We start from the raw sequence: 19,807 nt of genomic DNA, 5'->3' as shown, positions 1-19,807 counted from the left end.
CCCCAAGGTGTCAGGCCAGTTTACTGGTAACCACCTGAGAAGTAGTTTCAGCCACAGAAGAAACGAACGCATCTGGGGGCTGTGAGTCGCTGGGACGTGGTGGGGACTTTCCCCTAGAGTGGTCTGGCCCCCGTCTGAGTCTTAGGCTCTGGTGTAAAAAAGAAACCCAGGTTAGCAGTGCCGGTCTGTGCCAGAGCTGTGGGCAGAGGGGATGATTTCTGAGTGGCAGGGGTGCAGGGGACTTTGTCCTTTCTGTCACCACAGAGCTGCTCATACAACAGTGGGACGTGACAACAGTTTGGATTCTCAGCTCAGACACATCATTTTATAGGGGACCACAAACAAGATGGCGAGTGCACCAAGGGCTTTGCAGGGACTGTGGCCTGGCAGGGTCAGGGCTGGGTGCCTGGTTTCTGTTCACATTTACTCTTGGCTGGGCCATCCCCGTCCTCTTCCTCAGGCAGCGCCCCCCGTGTGAGTTTACTCATACCTCAGGCTGGAGACACAGGTCTTTGTACACAGTCTCCACGCTGTGGCAGACTTGTTTAAGCTCTGTCTCCAAATGGCTGATCTTTGCCATTTTCTGGGTGAACTCTTGGAGCTTTTCCTGGATGATCTTGTTGTGGTCATTATAAATCTGATAGATCCTCTCCTCTAATTTCTCTGTCAGATCCGAAACCTGTTAAAGAATAAGATGTGTTCTTGGAAAATCAAACGAGGTATCACAAGACATCTGTGTTAAGTGGGTTTCTTAGATTTCTGCAATTTATCTTATGAAAATGACAAAATAGTCTGGGCACGGTGGCTCACACCTGTAATCCCAGCACTTTGGGAGGCTCACACCTGTAATCCCAGCACTTTGGGAGGCAGAGGCGGGTGGGTCACTTCAGGTCAGGAGTTTAAGACCAGCCTGGCCAACATGGTGAAACTCCATCTCTACTAAAAATACAAAAATCAGCCGGGCATGCTGGCACATGCCTGTAATCCCAGCTACTCGGGAGGCTGAGGCAGGAGAATCACTTGAAACCAGGAGGCGGAGGTTGCAGTGAGCCGAGATTGCACCACTGCACTCCAGCCTGGACGACAGAGTGAGACTCCGTCTCGAAAAAAAAAAAAAGAAAATGGCAAAATAGGCCAGGCATGGTGGCTCATGCCTGTAATCCCAGCACTTTGGTAGGCCAAAGTGGGTGGATTACTTGAGGCCAGGAGTTCAAGACCAACCTGGCCAACGTGGTGAAAACCCATCTCTATTAAAAATATAAAAACTAGGCCGGGCGCGGTGCCTCAACGCCTGTAATCCCAGCACTTTGGGAGGCCGAGGCAGGCGGATCACGAGGTCAGGAGATTGAGACCACTGTGAAACCCTGTCTCTACTAAAAATACAGAAAAAATTAGCCAGGCGCAGTGGTGGGCGCCTGTAGTCCCAGCTACTCGGGAGGCTGAGGCAGGAGAATGGTGTGAACCCGGAAGGCGGAGCTTGCAGTGAGCCCAGATCGCGCCACTGCCCTCCAGCCTGGGCTACAGAGCAAGACTCCGTCTCAAAAAAAAAAAAAAAAAAAAAAAAAAAAATATATATATATATATATATATATAAACTAACTGAGCATGGTGGCGTGCACCTGTAATCCCAGCTACTCGGGAGGCTGAGACAGGAGAATTGCTTGAACCTGGGAGGTGGAGGTTGCAGTGAGCCAAGATGATGCCATTGGCACTCCAACCTGGGCAACAAGAGCAAAACTCCGTCTCAAAAAAAAAAAAAAAAAAAAGGGGCGGAGGTCAGCATGGCAGCTGCGTTGGCTCGGCTTGGTCTGCGGCCTGTCAAAGAGGTTCGGGTTCAATTCTGTCGCTTCGAGAAAAACGTGGAACCGACGAGGACCTTCCTCCAGGCGGTGAGCAGTGAGAAGGTCCGCTCCACTAATCTCAACTGCTCAGTGATTGCGGACGTGAGGCATGACGGCTCCGAGCCCTGCGTGGACGTGCTGTTCGGAGACGGGCATCGCCTGATTATGCGCGGCGCTCATCTCACCGCTCTGGAAATGCTCACCGCCTTCGCCTCCCACATCCGGGCCAGGGATGCGGCGGGCAGCGGGGACAAGCCGGGCGCTGATACTGGTCGCTGACAGCGCCAAAGAGACCAACAAGACGATTTTAGCGTGGACTAGGACACTTAACCTAAGAAGAGTTTCACTTAATCATTCAACTCACTATCTGGAGGGCCACGGAGCGCAAAATAAAGTTTAAAACCCTACTAAAAAAAAAAAAAATTTAGCAAGGCATAAGTGACGCGCATTTGCAGTCCCAGCTACTCGGAAGGCTGAGGCAGGAGGATCACTTGAGCCCAGGAGTTGGAGGCTACAGTGAGTCATGATCACACTACTGCACTCCAGCCTGAGGGACCCTACCTCAAAAAAAGAAAAGAAAAACACCAAAAACTAAAACCCAGTGCAGTGACTGGGGGTCAGACTGCCTATATGTTAAATTTTTTTGTTTGTTTTGTTTTGTTTTCTTGCGGCGGAGTTTCGCTCTCGTTGCCCAAGCTGGAGTTCAATGGCATGATCTCGGCTCACTGCAACCTCCACCTCCTGGGTTCAAGCGATTCTCCTGCCTCAGCCTCCCAAGTAGCTGAGATTACAGGCGAGCGCCACCACACCCAGCTAACTTTTTGTATTTTTAGTAGAAACGGGGTTTCACCATGTTAGCCAGGCAGGTCTCCAACTCCTGACCTCAGGAGATCCCCACCTTCAGCCTCCCAAAGTGCTGGGATTACAGGCATGAGCCACTGCACCTGGCCTGTTAAATTTTTTTAAGAGGCGAAAGTATATACAGTCGTGTGCTGCATAATGACATTTTGGTCAATGTCAGACTGTATATACAATGATGGCCCATAAGAGTATAATGACATATTTTTACTGTACCTTTTCTATGTTTAGATATATTTAGATACACAAATACCATCGTGTTATAAGTGCCTACAGAATTCAGTATGGTAACATGATGTGTGCAGGTGTGTAGCTTAGGAGCAATAGGCTTTTCAACGTAGCCTAGGTGTGTAGTAGACTATACCATCTAGGTTTGTGTAAATTCACTCTATGATGTTCAGACGATGACAGTGTCACCTAGGGATGCATGTCACAGAACCGTACAGTACAAGCACAGCCAGGTTAGGAAGAAAGTACACAGAATAGAAGAGGCATCCAACAAAGTGGCCTCTGGGTGGTGTATCAAAATAAATAAATTAAATAAAATAAATAAATAAATAAATAAATAAATGTTTTTGTATCTTTTCTACTAGAGGCCAAGGCAGCAGGGTGAGGAGTTCAAGACCAGCCTGGGTAACACAGCAAGATCCCACCTCTACAAAAAAATTTTTAAAGAAAATTAGCTGGGCATGGTGGTGCACACCTGTAGTCTCAGCTACTTAAGAGGCAGAGGTGGGAGGATCATTTGAGCCCAGGAGTTTGAGGCTCCAGTGAGCTGTGATCGTGCCACTGCTCTGTAAGCCTGGGCAATAGAGTGAGACGCCACCTCTAAAAATATAAATAAATAAATAAATAAATAAAATAAAATAAAACAAGTGAGCCGGGCATGATGTTGCACGCCTACAGTCTGAAGCTACTCGAGAGGCTGAGGTGAGAAGATTGCTTGAGCCCAGGAGTTCAAGATTGCAGTGACCTATAATTCCACCACTGCACTGCAGTCTGGGCAACAGCAAGGCTTGTCTCAAAAAAAAAAAAAGAAAAAGGAAAATAAAGTCAATCTGTCATCAAGACACCTAGAACCAGCAAGCTGTCCCACTCACATGACCCATTATATATTTTTTTGTTTGTTTGTTTGCTGGAATTATAGGCACATGCTACCATGTATGGCTAATTTTTTTTTTTTTTTTTTGAGACAGTGAGCCAAGATCGTGCCACTCTACTCCAGCCTGGGCAACAGAGCGAGACTCTGTCTCAAAAAAAAAGAAAACCAGAAAGAAAGAGGCAGTCTCCTTTTTCTTCCTTTTTTTTTTTTTTTTTTTTTGAGATGGAGTCTCACTCTGTCACCAGGCTGGAGTGCAGTGGTGCAATCTCGGCTCACTGCAACCTTCGCCTCCCAGGTTCAAGCAATTCTCCTGCCTCATCCTCCCGAGTAGCTGGGACTACAGGCATGCACCACCATGCCCAGCTAATTTTTGTATTTTTCATACAGACGGGGTTTCACCATGTTGGCCAGGATGGTCTCCATCTCCTGACCTTGTGATCCCCCTGTGTCAGCCTCCCAAAGTGCTGAATTACAGGCGTGAGCCACCACACCTGGCCCCTATTTATTTATTTTTGAGACAAAAATCTTGCTGTCTAGCCCAGGCTGCAGTGCAGTGCAGAGCCACTGCACTGAGCCAATTTTTCTATTTTTAGTAGAGACGTGGTTTCACCATGTTGGCCAGGCTGGTCTCTAACTCCTGGCCTCAAGTGATCCACCTGCCTCGGTCTTCCAAAGTGCTGGGATTACAGGCATGAGCCACTGTGCCTGGTCCCCCCATTATATATTCTGAAGAGGCATCAGGCGCAGCCATTCATGTAGGACCTGAACATCACACCAGCTTTTGCAAGACGTAAGCCCTGGGCATATTGAAGAACCTCCACTCCCCCATCAGAGACCATTCAATGGCTTCTGCAGGACATACGGGTGTGACAATGCAAGTTGTGCCTCAACCCCCTACTCCCATGGCTGCTCGACCTTGCGTGAAGTAAGAGGGCTGGGTGTTGGAGGCAGGAGGGCATCCAACGCCCCACTCCCTCAGCCTGGCTCTCTCGTCAGGCAAATCATTCATTTCTAAGCCTTATCTATACGATGGGTCCAATCTCTTCTCTGTAGGACTATTCTAAGGGTAAATTGAGATACCGAGGGTCCCCAACTTACTACAGTTCAACTTACTACATTTTTGACTTACAGCATTTTCAACTTGCAATGGGTTTATTGGGACGTAGCCCCATCATAAGTGGAGGAGCGCCTGTGCTGTGTGTGAATGGCCTAGCACCATGCCTGGTGTACAACAGACACTCATCAGTGGTTCATTCCCTCCCCTTTTGCATAAGGAATCCCCCCTCTCACTGGGTGGAGTCTGTCACCTTGGTCTTCAGGCTGTTCCTGAAGTTGGTCATGAGTGCGTGGTCCTTTTGTCGGCTCTCGTTGATGTTTTCGATCAGCTCCTGGGCTCTCTTCTGCAGGATGTCAATGCTTGAGTCCAGAGAGGAGAAGTAGAGTCCCGACTTCCCTTCCAGGACTGTCAGCTGGCAACTGGCACTGGAGGTGGCGACACAAGGGCAAGAAACCTGACTTCTCAGAGTACAGGAAGCGGCCAGGTGCAGTCGCTCATGCCTGTAATCTCAGCACTTTGTAGGCCGAGGTAGGCGGATCACAAGGTCAGGAGTTCGAGACCAGCCTGGCAACATGGTGAAACCTCGTCTCTACTAAAAAAAAAACAACAAACAATTAGCCAGGCACGGTGGCACGTGCCTGTAGTCCCAGCTACTTGGGAGGCTGAGGCAGGAGAATTGCTTGAACCCAGGAGATGAAGTTGCAGTGAGCCGAGATCACGCCACTGCACTCCAGCCTGGGTGACAGAGACTCTATCTAAAAAAAAAAAAAAGGACAGGACGCTGAGATCAGCACCAGACTCTTCCAAGAGCAGCTGATCTGAGAGAGCTACATGGTGGGAGGGGACCCACGTTGTTGCCTTCCATGGGTGACACGAGGCATGCTTCCTAGGTTATTCCATTCACACACACGCCCTGAACGATGAGAATGGCACCCCCATTTTATAGCTGAGAAAACAGACCAAGAGGCATGACTAAATATGCCCAAGGTTCCAGACCAAGGAGGTCTGTCTGTCCCCAAAGCCCACTGTTATTTTATGACACCAACTTGCTTCTTTGGAATACCAATAATAGTATCAATGCTTTCTTTCTTTTTTTTTTTTTTGAGATGGAGTCTCACTCTGTCGCCCAGGCTGGAGTGCAGTGGCGCGATCTCGGCTCACTGCAAGGTCCGCCTCCCAGGTTGACGCCATTCTCCTGCCTCAGCCTCCCGAGTAGCTGGGACTACAGGCGCCCGCCACCAAGTCCAGCTAATTTTTTGTATTTTTAGTAGAGACGGGGTTTCACCATGTTAGCCAGGATGGTCTTGATCTCCTGATCTCGTGATCTGCCCGCCTCAGCCTCCCAAAATGCTGGGATTACAGGTATGAGCCACCGCACCCAGCCCAATGCTTGCTTTCTTACTTTCTTTTTTTTATGGAGACAGGTCTTGCTCTGTTGCCCAGGCTGGAGTGCAGTGGCACAATCATAGCTCACTGCAGTGTCAACTTCAAGTGATCCTCCCACCTCAGCCTCCTGAATAGGTGGGACTACAAGCACGTGCTACCATGCACAGCTAATTTTTAAAATTTTTAAATAGAGACTGGGCTTCACTATGTTATTCAGGCTGCTCTCAAACTTCTGGCCTCCAAAAATGTTGGGATTACAGGCATGAGCCACTGCGCCTGACTGATGTAATCAGCAATCTCCTGCAACCTCTGTCTCCTAGGTTCAAGCCATTCTTCTGCCTCAGCCTCCCGAGTAGCTGGGACTACAGGTGCACACCACCAAACCCAGGTAATTTTTATATTTTTAGTAGAGACGGGGTTTCACCATGTTGGCCAGGCTGGTCTCGAACTCCTGACAAGTGATCCTCCTGCCTCGGCCTCCAGAAGTGCTGGGATTACAGGCGTGAGCCACCGCGCCCAGCCTGATGCTTTCTTAAGTGACCTTCCTGTCATTAAACTGCTGCATCCCTTTCCCAACCTACTGGATGATGTTGACCACCTGGGGCTACAGTGTACCTGCACCTCCTTGCTCCCACCAGGTGAGGTAAATACCTGTTGAATTATATTTAAAGAGCATTTAAAGAAATGCGCACACACAAAAAGTTGTTGGTCCCATGCTGTATATGTAACCGTAATTATGTAATTCAAATATTGTGTTAACAAGTGAAATAGTGGCAGAAGAGTGACAGCTGTCTAAAAAGCTAAACAGAATGAAAAATGTTGAGTAATATGTAATGTTATGTAACTTCATAATATTCCAAGTAATAAAATGGAACTTCAGTTGGGTATGGGAGAGAGAACTAAAATTGAAGCAAAGATCATAAAAATCTAGAAAAATTCTGCATATAGATTGCTCTGCCAAGGCCTTGTTCTCTGCTTTAAAAACAGAACTGGGGCTGGGTGCAGTGGCTCAAGCCTGTAATCCCAGTATTTTGGGAGGCTGTGGTGGGTGGATCGCAAGGTCAGGAGTTCGAGACCAGCCTGGCCAACATGGTGAAACCCCATCTCTACTAAAAATACAAAAAATTAGCCAGGCGCAGTGGCGGGCGCCTGTAATCCTGGCTACTCGGGAGGCTGAGGTACGAGAATCGCTTGAACTCAGGAGGCGGAGGTTGCAGTGAGCCGAGATCGCGCCACTGCACTCTAGCCTGGGCAACAGGTACTTCATCTCAAAAATAAATAAATTAATTAAATTAAATTAAAATAAATTAAAACAACTGAAAATTGTGGGTAATTCATTGTGAATGAAGTTTATGGAAAAAATGTGATCTGATAAGGCAACCCATTGGTATTTTAAATTAAGATATATTTTTTCTTCTTCTGATTCTCTGGTTTATTTGACCTGTTTGATGTCTGATCAGTTAGTGGTTCTGGCCAGGTAGAGCTGCCCCTGTGAGTCGCAGCTAACATTTCCTCAGCCATGTTCCCGGCACTGAGCTAAGCCACGTGCCTTGTCTTGGTGCATCCTCACGACCACACTTGGGTCATCTGCTGTTCTCTTTACCTTATGGCTGAGGACATGGGCTTAGAGTGGTTACACCACCTTCTCAAGGTGGAGGACAGTCTGTGGCAGAGCTGGGCTTTGTACCCAGAAGGCCTGACTTCCCAGCTGGTATCCGGCTTCCTACTAAGGCACTCAGGCGCCACTCCCCTCCTCGATCTTACATTTCCTCGTCGCCCTCTGAGGTCCTCCAGCTCTGAAAGGCCAAGCCCTGTAGGTGTGGATAGAGCAGTTCCTGAATGCAACAGGTCACACTTGTGTCCACAAGCAGGTTACTCTTGTGTCCACAAGCAGGTTACTGATTACCTACAAAAATAAATCTCGGACAGGCACGGTGGCTCACGCCTGTAATCCCAGCATTTTGGGAGGCTGAGGCGGGTAGATCACCAGAGATCAGGAGTTCAAGACCAGCCTGGCCAACATGGTGAAACCCCGTCTCTACTAAAAATACAAAAATTACCCGGGCATGGTGGTGTGTGTCTGTAATCCCAGCTACTAGGCGGACTGAGGCAGGAGGATCGCTTGAACCTGGGAGGCAGAGATTGCAGTGAGCTGAGATCGTGCCACTGCACTCTAGCCTGGGCAACAGAGCGAGACTCCATCTCAAAAATATAAAATAAAATAAAGAAAAATAAATCTCAGCTATCTCAACCAGGCACAGTGGGCTCATGCCTGTAATACCAGCACTTCAGGGGGCTAAGGCAGGTGAATTGTGAGCTCAGGGTTTTGAGACCAGCCTGGGCAACATGGCAAAACCCCATCTCTACAAAAAACACAAAAATTAGCCGAGTGTGGTGGCGTGCACTGGTAGTCCCAGCTACTTAGCAGGCTGAGGTGAGAGGATCACTTGAGCCCGGGAGGTCAAGGCTGCAGTGAGCTTGATCATGCCACTGCACTGGAGCCTAGATGATATCACGCCACTGTACTCCAGCCTGGGCGACAGAGTGAGACCCTGTTTCAAACAAACAAACAAACAAAACAACCGCAACACACACATACACCCCTCCCCTCTCCACCAGGTCTCCCCCAGCTGGCCACCTCCCTCTTTCCTCCCCATCAAGGCCAAGGTTCTAGAAGGAGCTGCTTACATTTTCTGGGTTTTTTTTTTGTTGTTGTAGTTGTTGTTGTTGTTGTTGTTTTAGAGAGAGAAGGTCTCACCCTGGGCTTCTTTTCTTTTCTTTTTTGAGACGGAGTCTTGCTCTGTCACCGAGGCTGGAGTGCACTGGCATGATCTTGGCTCACTGCAAGCTCCGCCTCCCGGGTTCATGCCTTTCTCTTGCCTCAGCCTCCCGAGTAGCTGGGACTACAGGCGCCCGCCACCACACCCAGCTAATTTTTTGTTATTTTTAGTAGAGACGGGATTTCACCGTGTTAGCCAGGACGGTCTAGATCTCCTGACCTCGTGATCTGCCCGCCTCAGCCTCCCAAAGTGCTGGGATTACAGGCATGAGCCACTGCGCCCGGCCATCCTGGGCTTATTTTCTAACACCCATTCACTTTTCAGTCCATTGTAATCAGGTTCCTCCCCCGGTTCTCAAATGAAACAGCTCCTACCACAGTCCCCATGACCTTGTGGTTAGACCGGTAGACATCTCAGAGCGACATGCTGACCTCTTGGCAGCAGCCAGCACTGCTGACTACCGTTCCCTGCTACTCCTGACATGTGGTATCCCAGGGGTCTGTGCTTGGGCCTCTGCTGTCTTCTTGCCACACACCCTCAATACACACTTGCTCTGCAGTGAGGCCTCCATGCCTGCTCCCTGCTGGCCCCTGCAGCTAATATCCCAGCCACCATTCCACAATGCACAGGCTGTTATTCTCCAAAGGCATTCATTCCCGTAGCATGGGATCCCTGAACAGTCCCCTTTCCCACCTACGTCCTGTCTCCTCCAGAAAATGTTCCTTGGCTGGATTAGTTGCACACAGCACCTACGGTTTCACTGTCTACACCTTGGCCTCCTCCTGTAGTCTGCTGAAGGGCCAGGGCCATCCTTCATCTTTGTATCTTCAGTACTTACCCCTCATGAGAGAAGCAATAAATCTGCTGCTAACAAATAAATGACTTACAAGTACTTTCCATTACCATCCACACTTTGGATTCTATCATCTAAATTCTATCATCCCAGCCCATGCCTCTCTCCTGAGCTCCCAAGAATGTATGAAACCTCCCAGCCTCCCCACACGGCTGTCTCAAAGGCATCTGAAACTCCATATTTGCACAACCAAAAGCGTCATCTCCCAGGCAACCCGATTTCATCTTCCATTCCCTTAGTTAATGACATAAAAAGCCACCTGGTTCCCAAGCTCAAAACTTAGCAGCAAGCCTAGAGTCCAGCTTCTCTCTGTCCCTCCACATCCTGTCTCAAAATCCCCTCATTTCTACCTTCTTTTTTAATTTTTATTTTTAATTTAATTTAATTTTTTTTTTCAGACGGAGTTTCACTCTCGTTGCCCACGCTTGAGTGCAATGGTGCGATCTCGGCTCACCGCAACCTCTGCCTCCTGGGTTCAAGCGATTCTCCTGCCTCAGCCTCCCGAGTAGCTGGGATTACAGGCATGCATCACCACACTCGGCGAATTTTATATTTTTAGTAGAGACGGAGTTTCTCCATGTTGGTCAGGCTGGTCTCAAACTCCCGACCTCAGGTGATCTGCCCGCCTGGGCCTCCCAAAGTGCTGGGATTACAGGCGTGAACCACTGTGCCCAGCCTTTTTATTTATTTATTTTTGAGACACAGTCTTGCTTTGTCGCCCAAGCTAGAGTGCAGTGGAGTGATCTCAGGTCACTGCAACCTCCAACTCCCGGTTTCAAGTGATTCTCCTGCCTCAGCCTCCCAAGTAGCTGGGATTACAGGCACCCGCCACCGCACTCGGCTAATTTTTGTGTTTTTAGTAGAGATGGGGTTTCACCATTTTGGCCAGGCTGGTCTCCAACTTCTGACCTCATGATCCACCTGCCTCAGTCTCCCAAAGTGCTGGGATTACAGGTGTGAGCCACCATGCCCGGCCCTACCTTCTTAATATCTCTAAATCTACCATCATTAGCAACTCTATAACTTTCACTTCTCAACTAGGCCATAGTGACCTTTATTTTATTTACTTATTTTTCTTTTGTAAAAAATTTTGTTATTATTATTTTGTTTTTGAGACAGACTCTCATTCTGTCACTCAGGCTGGAGTGCAGTGGTGCAATCTCAGCTCACTGCCACCTCCACCTCCCCGGCTCAAGTCATTCTTGTGCCTCAGCCTCCTGAGTAGCTGGGACTACAGGCACACGCCACCACGCCCAGCTAATTTTTGTATTTTTAGTAGAGACAGGGTCTCACCATGTTGGCCAGGCTGGTCTCAAACTCCTGACCTCAAGTGATCCGCCCGTCTCAGCCTCCCAAAGTGCTGGGATTATAGGCATGAGCCACCACGCCTGACCTTTTATATATATATATTTTTTTGAGACAGAGTCTTGCTCTGTCCCCCAGGCTGGAGTGCAGTGGCACGATCTTGGTTCACTGCAAGCTCTGCCTCCCGGGTTCATGCCATTCTCCTGCCTCAGCCTCCCGAGTAGCTGGTACTACAGGTGCCCGCCACCACGCCCGGCTAATTTTTTGTAATTTTAGTAGAGGCGGGGTTTCACCGTGTTAGCCAGGATGGTCTCAATCTCCTGACCTCATGATCCGCCCGTCTAGGCCTCCCAAAGTGCTGGGATTACAGGCGTAAGCCACCGCGCCCAGCCTGACCTTTTTTTTTTCTTTTGAAGACATGGTTTGCTACATTGCCCAGGCTGGAGTACATCAGTACAATTACTGCAACTTTGAACTCCCCCAGGCTCAAGTGATCCTCTCGTCTCTGCCTCCTGAATAGCTAGGTCTACAGGCGGGTACTGCTACTCCTGGCTAAATTTTGTTTAATTTTTCTGTATAGATAGAGGTCTTGCTATGTTACCCAAGCTGGTCTCAAGTTCCTGGCCTCAAAAAATCCTGCCTCGGCCTCCCAAAGTGCTGAGATTACAAACGTGAGTCACGGTGTCAGCCCCTAGTGACAGTCTACACTGTAATCTGATTTCCTACTCCTGTTTGTCAGCCTAAAACCGTCCCCATCAGCCACAAGATCAAGTCTAAATTCCTTCACACAGCATACAAGGCCTTCTAGGGCCCTGGCCTCCACCCTCTCTTCCAGCCTTAATGGGTTTTTTCTTTCTTCTTTTTTTTTTTTTTTTGAGAAGGGGTCTCACTCTGTCACTCAGGCTGGAGTGCAGTGGCATGATCTTGGCTCACTGCAGCCTCTGCCTCCTGGGTTCAAGTAATTCTCCCACCTCAGCCTCCCCCGTAGCTGGGATTACAGGTGCCCACCAACCATGCCTGGCTAATTTTTGCCTTTTTTTTTCTTTTTTTTTTTTTTTTAGACGAGGTCTCGCTCAGCTGCCCAGGATGGAGTGCAGTGGCACGATCTCAGCTCACTGCAACCGCTATCTCCCGGGTTCAAGTGATTTTCCCATCTCAGCCTCCTGAGTAGCTGGGATTACAGGCACCTGCCATCATGCCCAGCTAATTTTTGTATTTTTAGTAGAGATAGGGTTTCACCATGTTGGCCAGGCTGGTCTTGAACTCCTGACCTTAAGTGATCTGCCTGCCTCGGCCTCCCAAATTGCTGGAATTACAGGCGTGAGCCACCGCGCCCAGTGCAGCCTTACTGTTTTCTTTTGTTGTTGTTTTTTTTCAAGACAGAGTCTTGCTCTGTCACCCAGGCTGGAGTGCAGTGGCGCGATCTCGGCTCACTGCAACCTCTGCCTCCCGGGTTCAAGCAATTCTCCTGCCTCAGCTTCGCAAGTAGCTAGGATTACAGGTGCCCGCCATTGCACCCAGCTAATTTTTGTATTTTTAGTGGACACAGGGTTTCACCATGTTGGCCAGGCTGGTCTCGAACTCCTGACCTCGTGATCCGCCTGCCTTGGCCTCTCAAAGTGCTGGGATTACAGGCATGAGCCACCAAGCCCGATCTAGCCTTACTGTTTTCTACAGCCCCTCCATCTGCAGCAATTGGGGACCTACCACAATTTCCCCAGACATGTCAGCCTTTGCCTGGAATGACTTTCCCTTCCTGCCTCTTTCATAATGGAACATTTGGAACTTTTGCTTCTCTACCCTCGCTATACCTAGGCCTTGCTGGTCACAAAGCTGCCAAAGTTTATGAACATCAGTCCCCTCCAGCGCATGACACCTTGAGGGTGCAGACTACACCCTACTCATTTGTTTTGCAGCACCCCAAAGGCTTCATCAGTTTGCTGAATATCTAAATGAATGCAGCACTGACATTGGGGCTCCCACACCTCCTCATACCCAGTTCGCCTTGTTGTCTCAGCCTTTCCTGGATGCTCTCAAGTTTCAGACCCTAATATTAAAATCAATGAGAGCACCAGGTGTTTCTTTTTGTGTGATTGTTCACAACCTGCTTGAGCTGCTAATGGTTCAGAGCTGCTCCTTTCTAAGGCTCAAGGGATGAGGCTGGAACCGGTTTTCATGGCAGCTAAACAAACAGTAAAAAAAAAAAAAAAAAAAAAAAAAAAAAAAAAAAAAAAAAAAATCACTTGAATTCAGCTAATTCAAGTTTCATGGTAGGACAAAGGCCTGCATCAGATGTCTGCTGAGAGCTTCTTTATTTTTCCAACCTCTCCTTTGGGGATTTATCCCTTTCGATTTCATTTTTCTTAATACTCAGCAGCTGCATATTAATCAGGATGCTAATGAATCATAGGCTTCCCTGGGCCTGCATTCACCAATTAACTTTAATAAACAAAATGCGCGGTGTCCTCTCTGCTGGCTTTCCCGATTCCTAGGCCAGCTTCTGTTGCCGAACCCTGGACCGAGGCCAGAGAATGCAAGTCAGCCCAACACAGCACGTCGGGTGTGCATGGCCTGCGCCCGGATTGGGCAGTGGGTTGGGGGCTATGAACACAGCGCTGCGTTCATCTATTATGGTCTGTCCTTCTAAGAAGTCCCTAATTTGGCTGCGAGGATTAGGACATAGTTCCCAAGCAGGGCCCACGCTGGCAGGGGGCCCAGGAGCTGTGGAGGAAATGGGTCTAAGCGAAGAGACCATCTGTTCGCTCCAGGTAAAGCTGTGATTGGCAGGCGACTGAGCCAGAACCGTCCGCTGGTGGGGCCCTCCCTCCGTGGCCTCTAACAGATATACAAGTAAACAATCCGCCAGCCACTTATGACCACCGCGGGTGGCAGTCCCGGGAGAGGAGGCAAGCTAATCAAACATTCAAGGGGGGAACACAACAGAATCTCTGGCGCTTGGGCAAAACAATGTTTTGCTGAAGTACAGCCAGGACGGGGGAAGGTTTGAATGGAAGCTGATGAGCCAGTTCCTCAACCTCTCCTTTTCTCTCTGGAAACGTGTTAACATTTTAATCATGTTGCTGAGTATCTGCTGCTGGATCTATTAACTGGCCCCTGCACTGGTTTTAATCCATCTGTTTTTTGGCCCAGAATTCCTGTGGAGCTCCTTGAAGTCTCTAAATGATTTGCAGCGGTCTGTGTCTCTTCACTACACAGATTCTGGTCTAAACATGTTATTCCGCAGTAAGGTATTAGCAAACAAACGACTTCAACCATTGCTTCCCTTTTTTTGGTCTCCAATTGATAGCACATACCTATAAACCATTTCACACGTGGCCTGCTTTCCAGCAGAGGAATGTGAGAGGAGAGGGAAGCTAGCTTGCTTTCTGCCTGGAGTCCTCAGGGCCCTGTCCTGACCCTCCTCTCACTCCTCCAGGTGAGCTCATTCATTCCACAGCTGCTGCTGAAACAGTGACTCCCACAGAACCATCTCCAGACCCTCACCCCACCCCGAGTTCCGGGTCAGAAAGTTGAACTGTATCCTGGACATGCGGATGTCCCTGGCCACCTAAAGTGGCTCAGATAAACAAGGACAACACAGAACTCGTGTTCTTGTCTCTGCCAGAGAAGCCACCACCTACTGGAAACCACCACAAGCTGGAAAGCAGACAGCAGTGATATGCTCGTAAGCATTTAGCAACTGGCTGTGTGATGGGGGGGAAGCCCTGATTCATAGTGTTTGCCAATTTCTGTGGTGCAGAGCCTCCCACCATAGCCAATTTCAGGTACCAACATGAAGACGCTAAATGCCAAGTTGGGAAGAGATGTGTAGAATCGGCTCTTGCAAGCCGGTAGGAGCTGGGACATCATGGCTGGGAAACGTCCTCCCTCATCCCCTTCCTGTGCCTCATGGCACAAGGCACTTCCTCCATCTGCCCTGCTAAAGGCCACCCCCCCACACCCCCCCATAGAAGCCTCCCACTAGACCTCCCTACATCCACACATTCTCCCTCCCAACCATTCTCTACAAAGCAGCCATATTTCTTTATTAATATTTTTTGAGACAGGGTTTCGTTCTTGTTGCCCAGGCTGGAGTGCAATGGTGCAATCTTGGCTCAGTGCAACCTCCGCCTCCCGGGTTCAAGCGATTCTCTTGCCTCACCCTCCCAAGTAGCTGGGATTACAAGCATGCACCACCACCGCTGGCTAATTTTGTATTTTTAGTAGAGACGGGGCTTTGCCATGTTGGCCAGGCTGGTCTCGAACTCCTGACCTCCGGTGACCCCTCTACCTCGAACTCCCAAAGTGCTGGGATTACAGGCATGAGCCACTGTGCCCGGCCTGCAGCCGTATCTTTTTATAACAGGAACCTGAGCATGTCACTTCTGTGACCCAGCAGTTCCCTTCCTAGGTATGAGTATGCCCAGAAGAAATGAAATCATCTGTCCACACACAAATTTTCTAAATGGATTTCATAGCAGTGCTGCTCATAATAGCCAAAAAGTGAAAACCACCCAAATGACTATCAACAGATGAATGGATAAACAAAATGTGGTAGACTCATGTGGAATATTATTCAGCCATTGAAAAGATGAAGTCCAGATGCAGTGGCTCACGCCTGTAATCCCAGCATTTTGGGAGGCCACCGTATCTGGCCTGGAGTGATGAATATGTTTTAAAGTTGACTATCAGAATGGTTGTCCAGCTCTGAATATACCAAAAGCAATCAAATCATACACTTCAAGGAGGTGAGCCGGGTGCGGTGGCTCACGCCTATAATCTCAGCACTTTGGGAGGCCGAGGCGGGCGGATCACGAGGTCAGGAGGTTGAGACCATCCTGGCTAACACGGTGAAACCCCGTCTCTACCAAAAACACACACACAAAAAAAATTAGCCAGGCCTGGTGGCACGTGCCTGTATCCCAGCTACTCGGGAGGCTGAGGTAGGACAATTGCTTGAATCTGGGAGGGGGAGGTTGCAGTGAGCCAAGATCACGTCTCCTCACTCCAGCCTGGGGGACAGAGCGAGACTCCGTCTCAAAAAAAAAAAAAAAAAGAGGTGAACCGTGCCGTGTGGTATGTGAATTATATCTCAAAGCTGTTACTGAATAAAACTCTAGGATAAAGTCTGTAGCCCACAAAATGCCTCATAACCTGGCCCCTTCTGCAGCCCTCCCCTTGCACTCACCCCTGTACCCCACTCACTCGCCTAGCCACACTGGCCTTCCTTCAGCTCCCCGAATGCCACAATCAGGGACTTCACACGAGCTCTTCTCTCAACCCCTCCTTCCCCACCCTGCCCACACCTTCTGCTTCAACATCTCTTCTACAAGGACACCTTCCCTGGCTCCCCGTTCCAGGCTGGCTGCCCACAGGGGAAAGGTCTCCCAGCACCATGATCTCTTCTGTGTTGGTGCTTGGTCAGATGCAAACACCAGGAGGGTATGAGCATGTCTGTCCGGAGGACAGGAGTGTCCCTGCTGCCAATCACAATACTGCCATATCCGCCTTCTTTTTTTTTTTTCCCCGACAGGGTCTCACTCTGTCGCCCAGGATGGAGTGCAATCTTGGCTCACTGCAACCTCTGCCTCCGGGGTTCAAGCAATTCTCCTGCCTCAGGCTCCGGAGTAGCTGGGATTAAAGGCATGCGCCACCACGCCTGGCTAATTTTTTGTATTTTTAGTAGAGACAGGGTTTCACTATGTTGGCCAGGCTGGTCTCAAACTCCTGACCTCGTGATCCGCCTGCCTCGGCCTCCCAAAGTCCTAGGATTACAGGTTGAGCCACTGCGCCCGGCCAACATCAGCCTCCTTCTTGCTCTTTTGAGAACACATCAAGCTTATTCCTACCTGAGGGACTTCATACTTGTGGCCCCCTCTGCGTGGAAGGTTTGGGCCCAGAATGCCTCCTGGCTGGCCCCATCTCATGTGACCTCTTCAGAGTTCTCCAACCGCTCTAAGGTCCCTGTCACTCTACTTGCTCCTTACTATATTTTGTTTCTTCATTCCACTTACTTGCCACCAGTTGAAATCACATTATTCACTTATTTATTTTTGAGACAGGGTCTTGCTCTTCCAGTGCAGTGAAGCAATCATGTCTCACTGCAGCCTCGACCTCCCGGGCTCAAGTGGTCCTCCCACCTCAGCCTTCCAAGTAGCTAGGACCACAGGTGTGTGCAACCACACCGCGCTGATTTCTTTCTTTCTTTTTTTTTTTTGGAGAGATATGTCTCCCTCTGTTGCCCAGGCTGGTCTCAAACTCCTAGGCTCAAGGGATCCTCCTGCCTTGGCCTCCTGAGTAGCTAGGACTACATGCATGCACCACCACACCTGGCTGATTTTTGTATTTTTAATAGAGACGGAGTTTCACCATGTGGGCCAGGCTGGTCTTGAAATCCTGACCTCAAGTTATCTGCCAGTGCCAGCCTCCCAAAGTGCTGGGATTACAGGCGTGAGCCACTGCGCCCAGCCTCTACTATATATATATATACATACATACATATGTATACATGTATAATACATATATACATGTATACATATATGTATACACATATATACATATATATATACATATATACACATATATACATATATATATACATATATACACATATATATATACATATATATATATATATATTTTTTTGAGACAGAGTCTTGCTCTGTCACCAAGGCTGGAATCCAATGGCACAATCTTGGCTTACTGCAATCTCTGCCTTCCGGGTTAAAGCAACTCTCCTGCCTCAGCCTCCTGAGTAGCTGGGATTACAGGTGTCTGTCACCACGCCTGGCTAATTTTTGTAGACACAGGGTTTCACCATATTGGCCAGGCTGGTCTCAAATTCCTGACCTCGTGATCTGCCTGCCTTGACCTCCCAAAGTGCTGGGATTACAGGCGTAAGCCACCGTGCCCGGCCTACTAAATTTTTCTTTTCTTTTCTTTTTTTTTTTTTTTTTTTTGAGACGGAGTCTCACTCTGTCGCCAGGCTGGAGTGCAGTGGCATGATCTCGGCTCACTGCAACCTCTGCCTCCGGGGTTCAAGCGATTCTCCTGCCTCAGCCTCCCGAGTAGCTGGGACTACAGGCGTGTGCCACCACACCTAGCTAACTTTTGTATTTTTAGTAGAGATGGGGTTTCATCATGTTGGCCAGGATGGTCTCCATCTCTTGACCTTGTGATCCGCCCCCCTTGGCCTCCCGAAGTGCTGGGATTACAGGCGTAAGCCACCACTCCTGGCTTTTTTTTTTTTTTTTTTTTTTTTTGAGACAGAATTTCGGTCTTTTTGCCCAGGCTGGAGTGCAATGGCGCGATCTCAGCTCACCGCAACCTCCACCTCCTGGGTTCAAGTGATTCTCCTGCCTCAGCCTCCTGAGTAGCTGGGATTACAGGCATGTGCCACTATGCCCGGCTAATTTTTTATTTTTAGTAGAGATGGGGTTTCCCCATGTTTGTCAGGCTGGTCTCAAACTCCCGACCTTAGGTGATCCACCCGCCTCTGCCTCCCAAAGTGTTGAGATTACAGGTGTGAACCACTGCGCCTGGCCAATATTTTTATATAAATTAGCCAGACATTCTGGCCTGCCTCTAGTCCCAGCCATTTGGGAGGCTGAGGTGTGAGGATCACTTGAGTCTGGGAGGTGGAGGCTGCAGTGAGCCGTGATCATGCCACTGCACGGTGACAAAGCAAGACGCTGTGTTAGGCGGGAAAAAAAAAAAAAGCAGCAGACACTGGCATAGCCTTGGGGAAGAAAAGGGTGAATGAGAGGGACCCAGGGGCCTGTGTGGACCCATAGGGCTGGGATCTTCCTCACCTAGCTGGCCCTCCACCAGCTTCCTCCTCGCAGTTCTCTTCCCACCGCAGATGCTCCTTGCTCTCCCCCAAGGGCTGCGGCTCCTGGTCTTTGCATTTCACATGGGGCACGTCCACCTGCAAGCACAGTCAGGAGGGAGGCCAAGGAGGGAGGATGAGGAGTGAACAGATCGCCCTCCTGCCGACCCTTCAACCCTGGGCACCTCGATGTGCTGCGGCGGGACGGTGGGGACCCGTAGGAAAGACGGGCAGGGCTGGGGTAGGTGCCATGAGGGCAGGGGCATGGGGTGGAAGGACACTGTGTCCCTAGGGGACACCTGGACACCAGACCTAGAGGGGCCGGGTGAGGGCAGGGCTGTGGGAATGTAACTGGGGGACCTGGGCTCCTAACTGGTATGTGTGTTGGCTGGAGTCCTTCGAGAAAGGAGAAGAGGTAGGAGAAAAGAAATGAGGCCGGGCGCGGTGGCTCACGCCTGTAATCCCAGCACTTTGGGAGGCCAAGGCTGGCGGATCACCAGGTCAGGAGTGCGAGAACAGCCTGGGCAATATGGTGAAACCCCGTCTCTACTAAAAATACAAAAATTAGCTGACGTGAGTTGGGCGCGGTGGCTCACGCCTGTAATCCCAGCACTTAGGGAGGCCGAGGCGGGCGGATCATGAGGTCAGGAGATCGAGACCATCCTGGCTAACACTGTGAAACCCTGTCTCTACTAAAAATACAAAAAGAAATTAGCCAGGCGTGGTGGCGGGCGCCTGTAGTCCCAGCTACTCGGGAGGCTGAGGCAGGAGAATGGCGTGAACCCGGGAGGCGGAGC

At 49.5% G+C, this 19,807-nt stretch overlaps 1 protein-coding gene and 1 pseudogene across 2 annotated transcripts; one reads left to right on the top strand and one right to left on the bottom strand.

Annotated features, from left to right (window-relative positions):
- Window positions 1–10: 10 nt before the first annotated feature.
- SYCE2 (synaptonemal complex central element protein 2) lies at window positions 11–19,276 on the bottom strand. The gene is made up of 5 exons (XM_030821771.1): window positions 19,196–19,276; window positions 18,994–19,109; window positions 5,109–5,283; window positions 491–679; window positions 11–148 (listed from the first exon to the last, which is right to left on the bottom strand). The coding sequence occupies exons 1-5, from the start codon at window positions 19,274–19,276 to the stop codon at window positions 11–13; spliced, it is 699 nt and encodes a 232-aa protein (XP_030677631.1).
- Window positions 1,701–2,264, top strand: LOC115836970 (annotated as a pseudogene). The gene has a single exon (XR_004032008.1). The product of XR_004032008.1 is annotated as a 39S ribosomal protein L53, mitochondrial pseudogene (transcript).
- Window positions 19,277–19,807: the final 531 nt, after the last annotated feature.

This window comes from Nomascus leucogenys, chromosome 10 (genome assembly GCF_006542625.1).
Source record: "Nomascus leucogenys isolate Asia chromosome 10, Asia_NLE_v1, whole genome shotgun sequence".
In the NCBI taxonomy this organism is placed as follows: Eukaryota; Metazoa; Chordata; class Mammalia; order Primates; family Hylobatidae; genus Nomascus; species Nomascus leucogenys.
The sequence above is the reverse complement of the archived record's forward strand: the minus strand, read 5'-3'. Positions and strand labels throughout refer to the sequence as shown.

What these genes read in the sequence shown, in the direction of transcription:
- SYCE2 (XM_030821771.1), bottom strand. Translation starts at nt 19,276, where the DNA reads ATGCCCCTGCCCTCATGGCACCTACCCCAGCCCTGCCCGTCTTTCCTA. An exon ending in TCCCGCCGCAGCACATCGAG is followed by an intron (nt 19,110 to 19,195) that starts GTGCCCAGGGTT and finishes CTGTGCTTGCAG; the next exon opens with GTGGACGTGCCCCATGTGAA. An exon ending in GCTGGTGGAGGGCCAGCTAG is followed by an intron (nt 5,284 to 18,993) that starts GTGAGGAAGATC and finishes CGCCACCTCCAG; the next exon opens with TGCCAGTTGCCAGCTGACAG.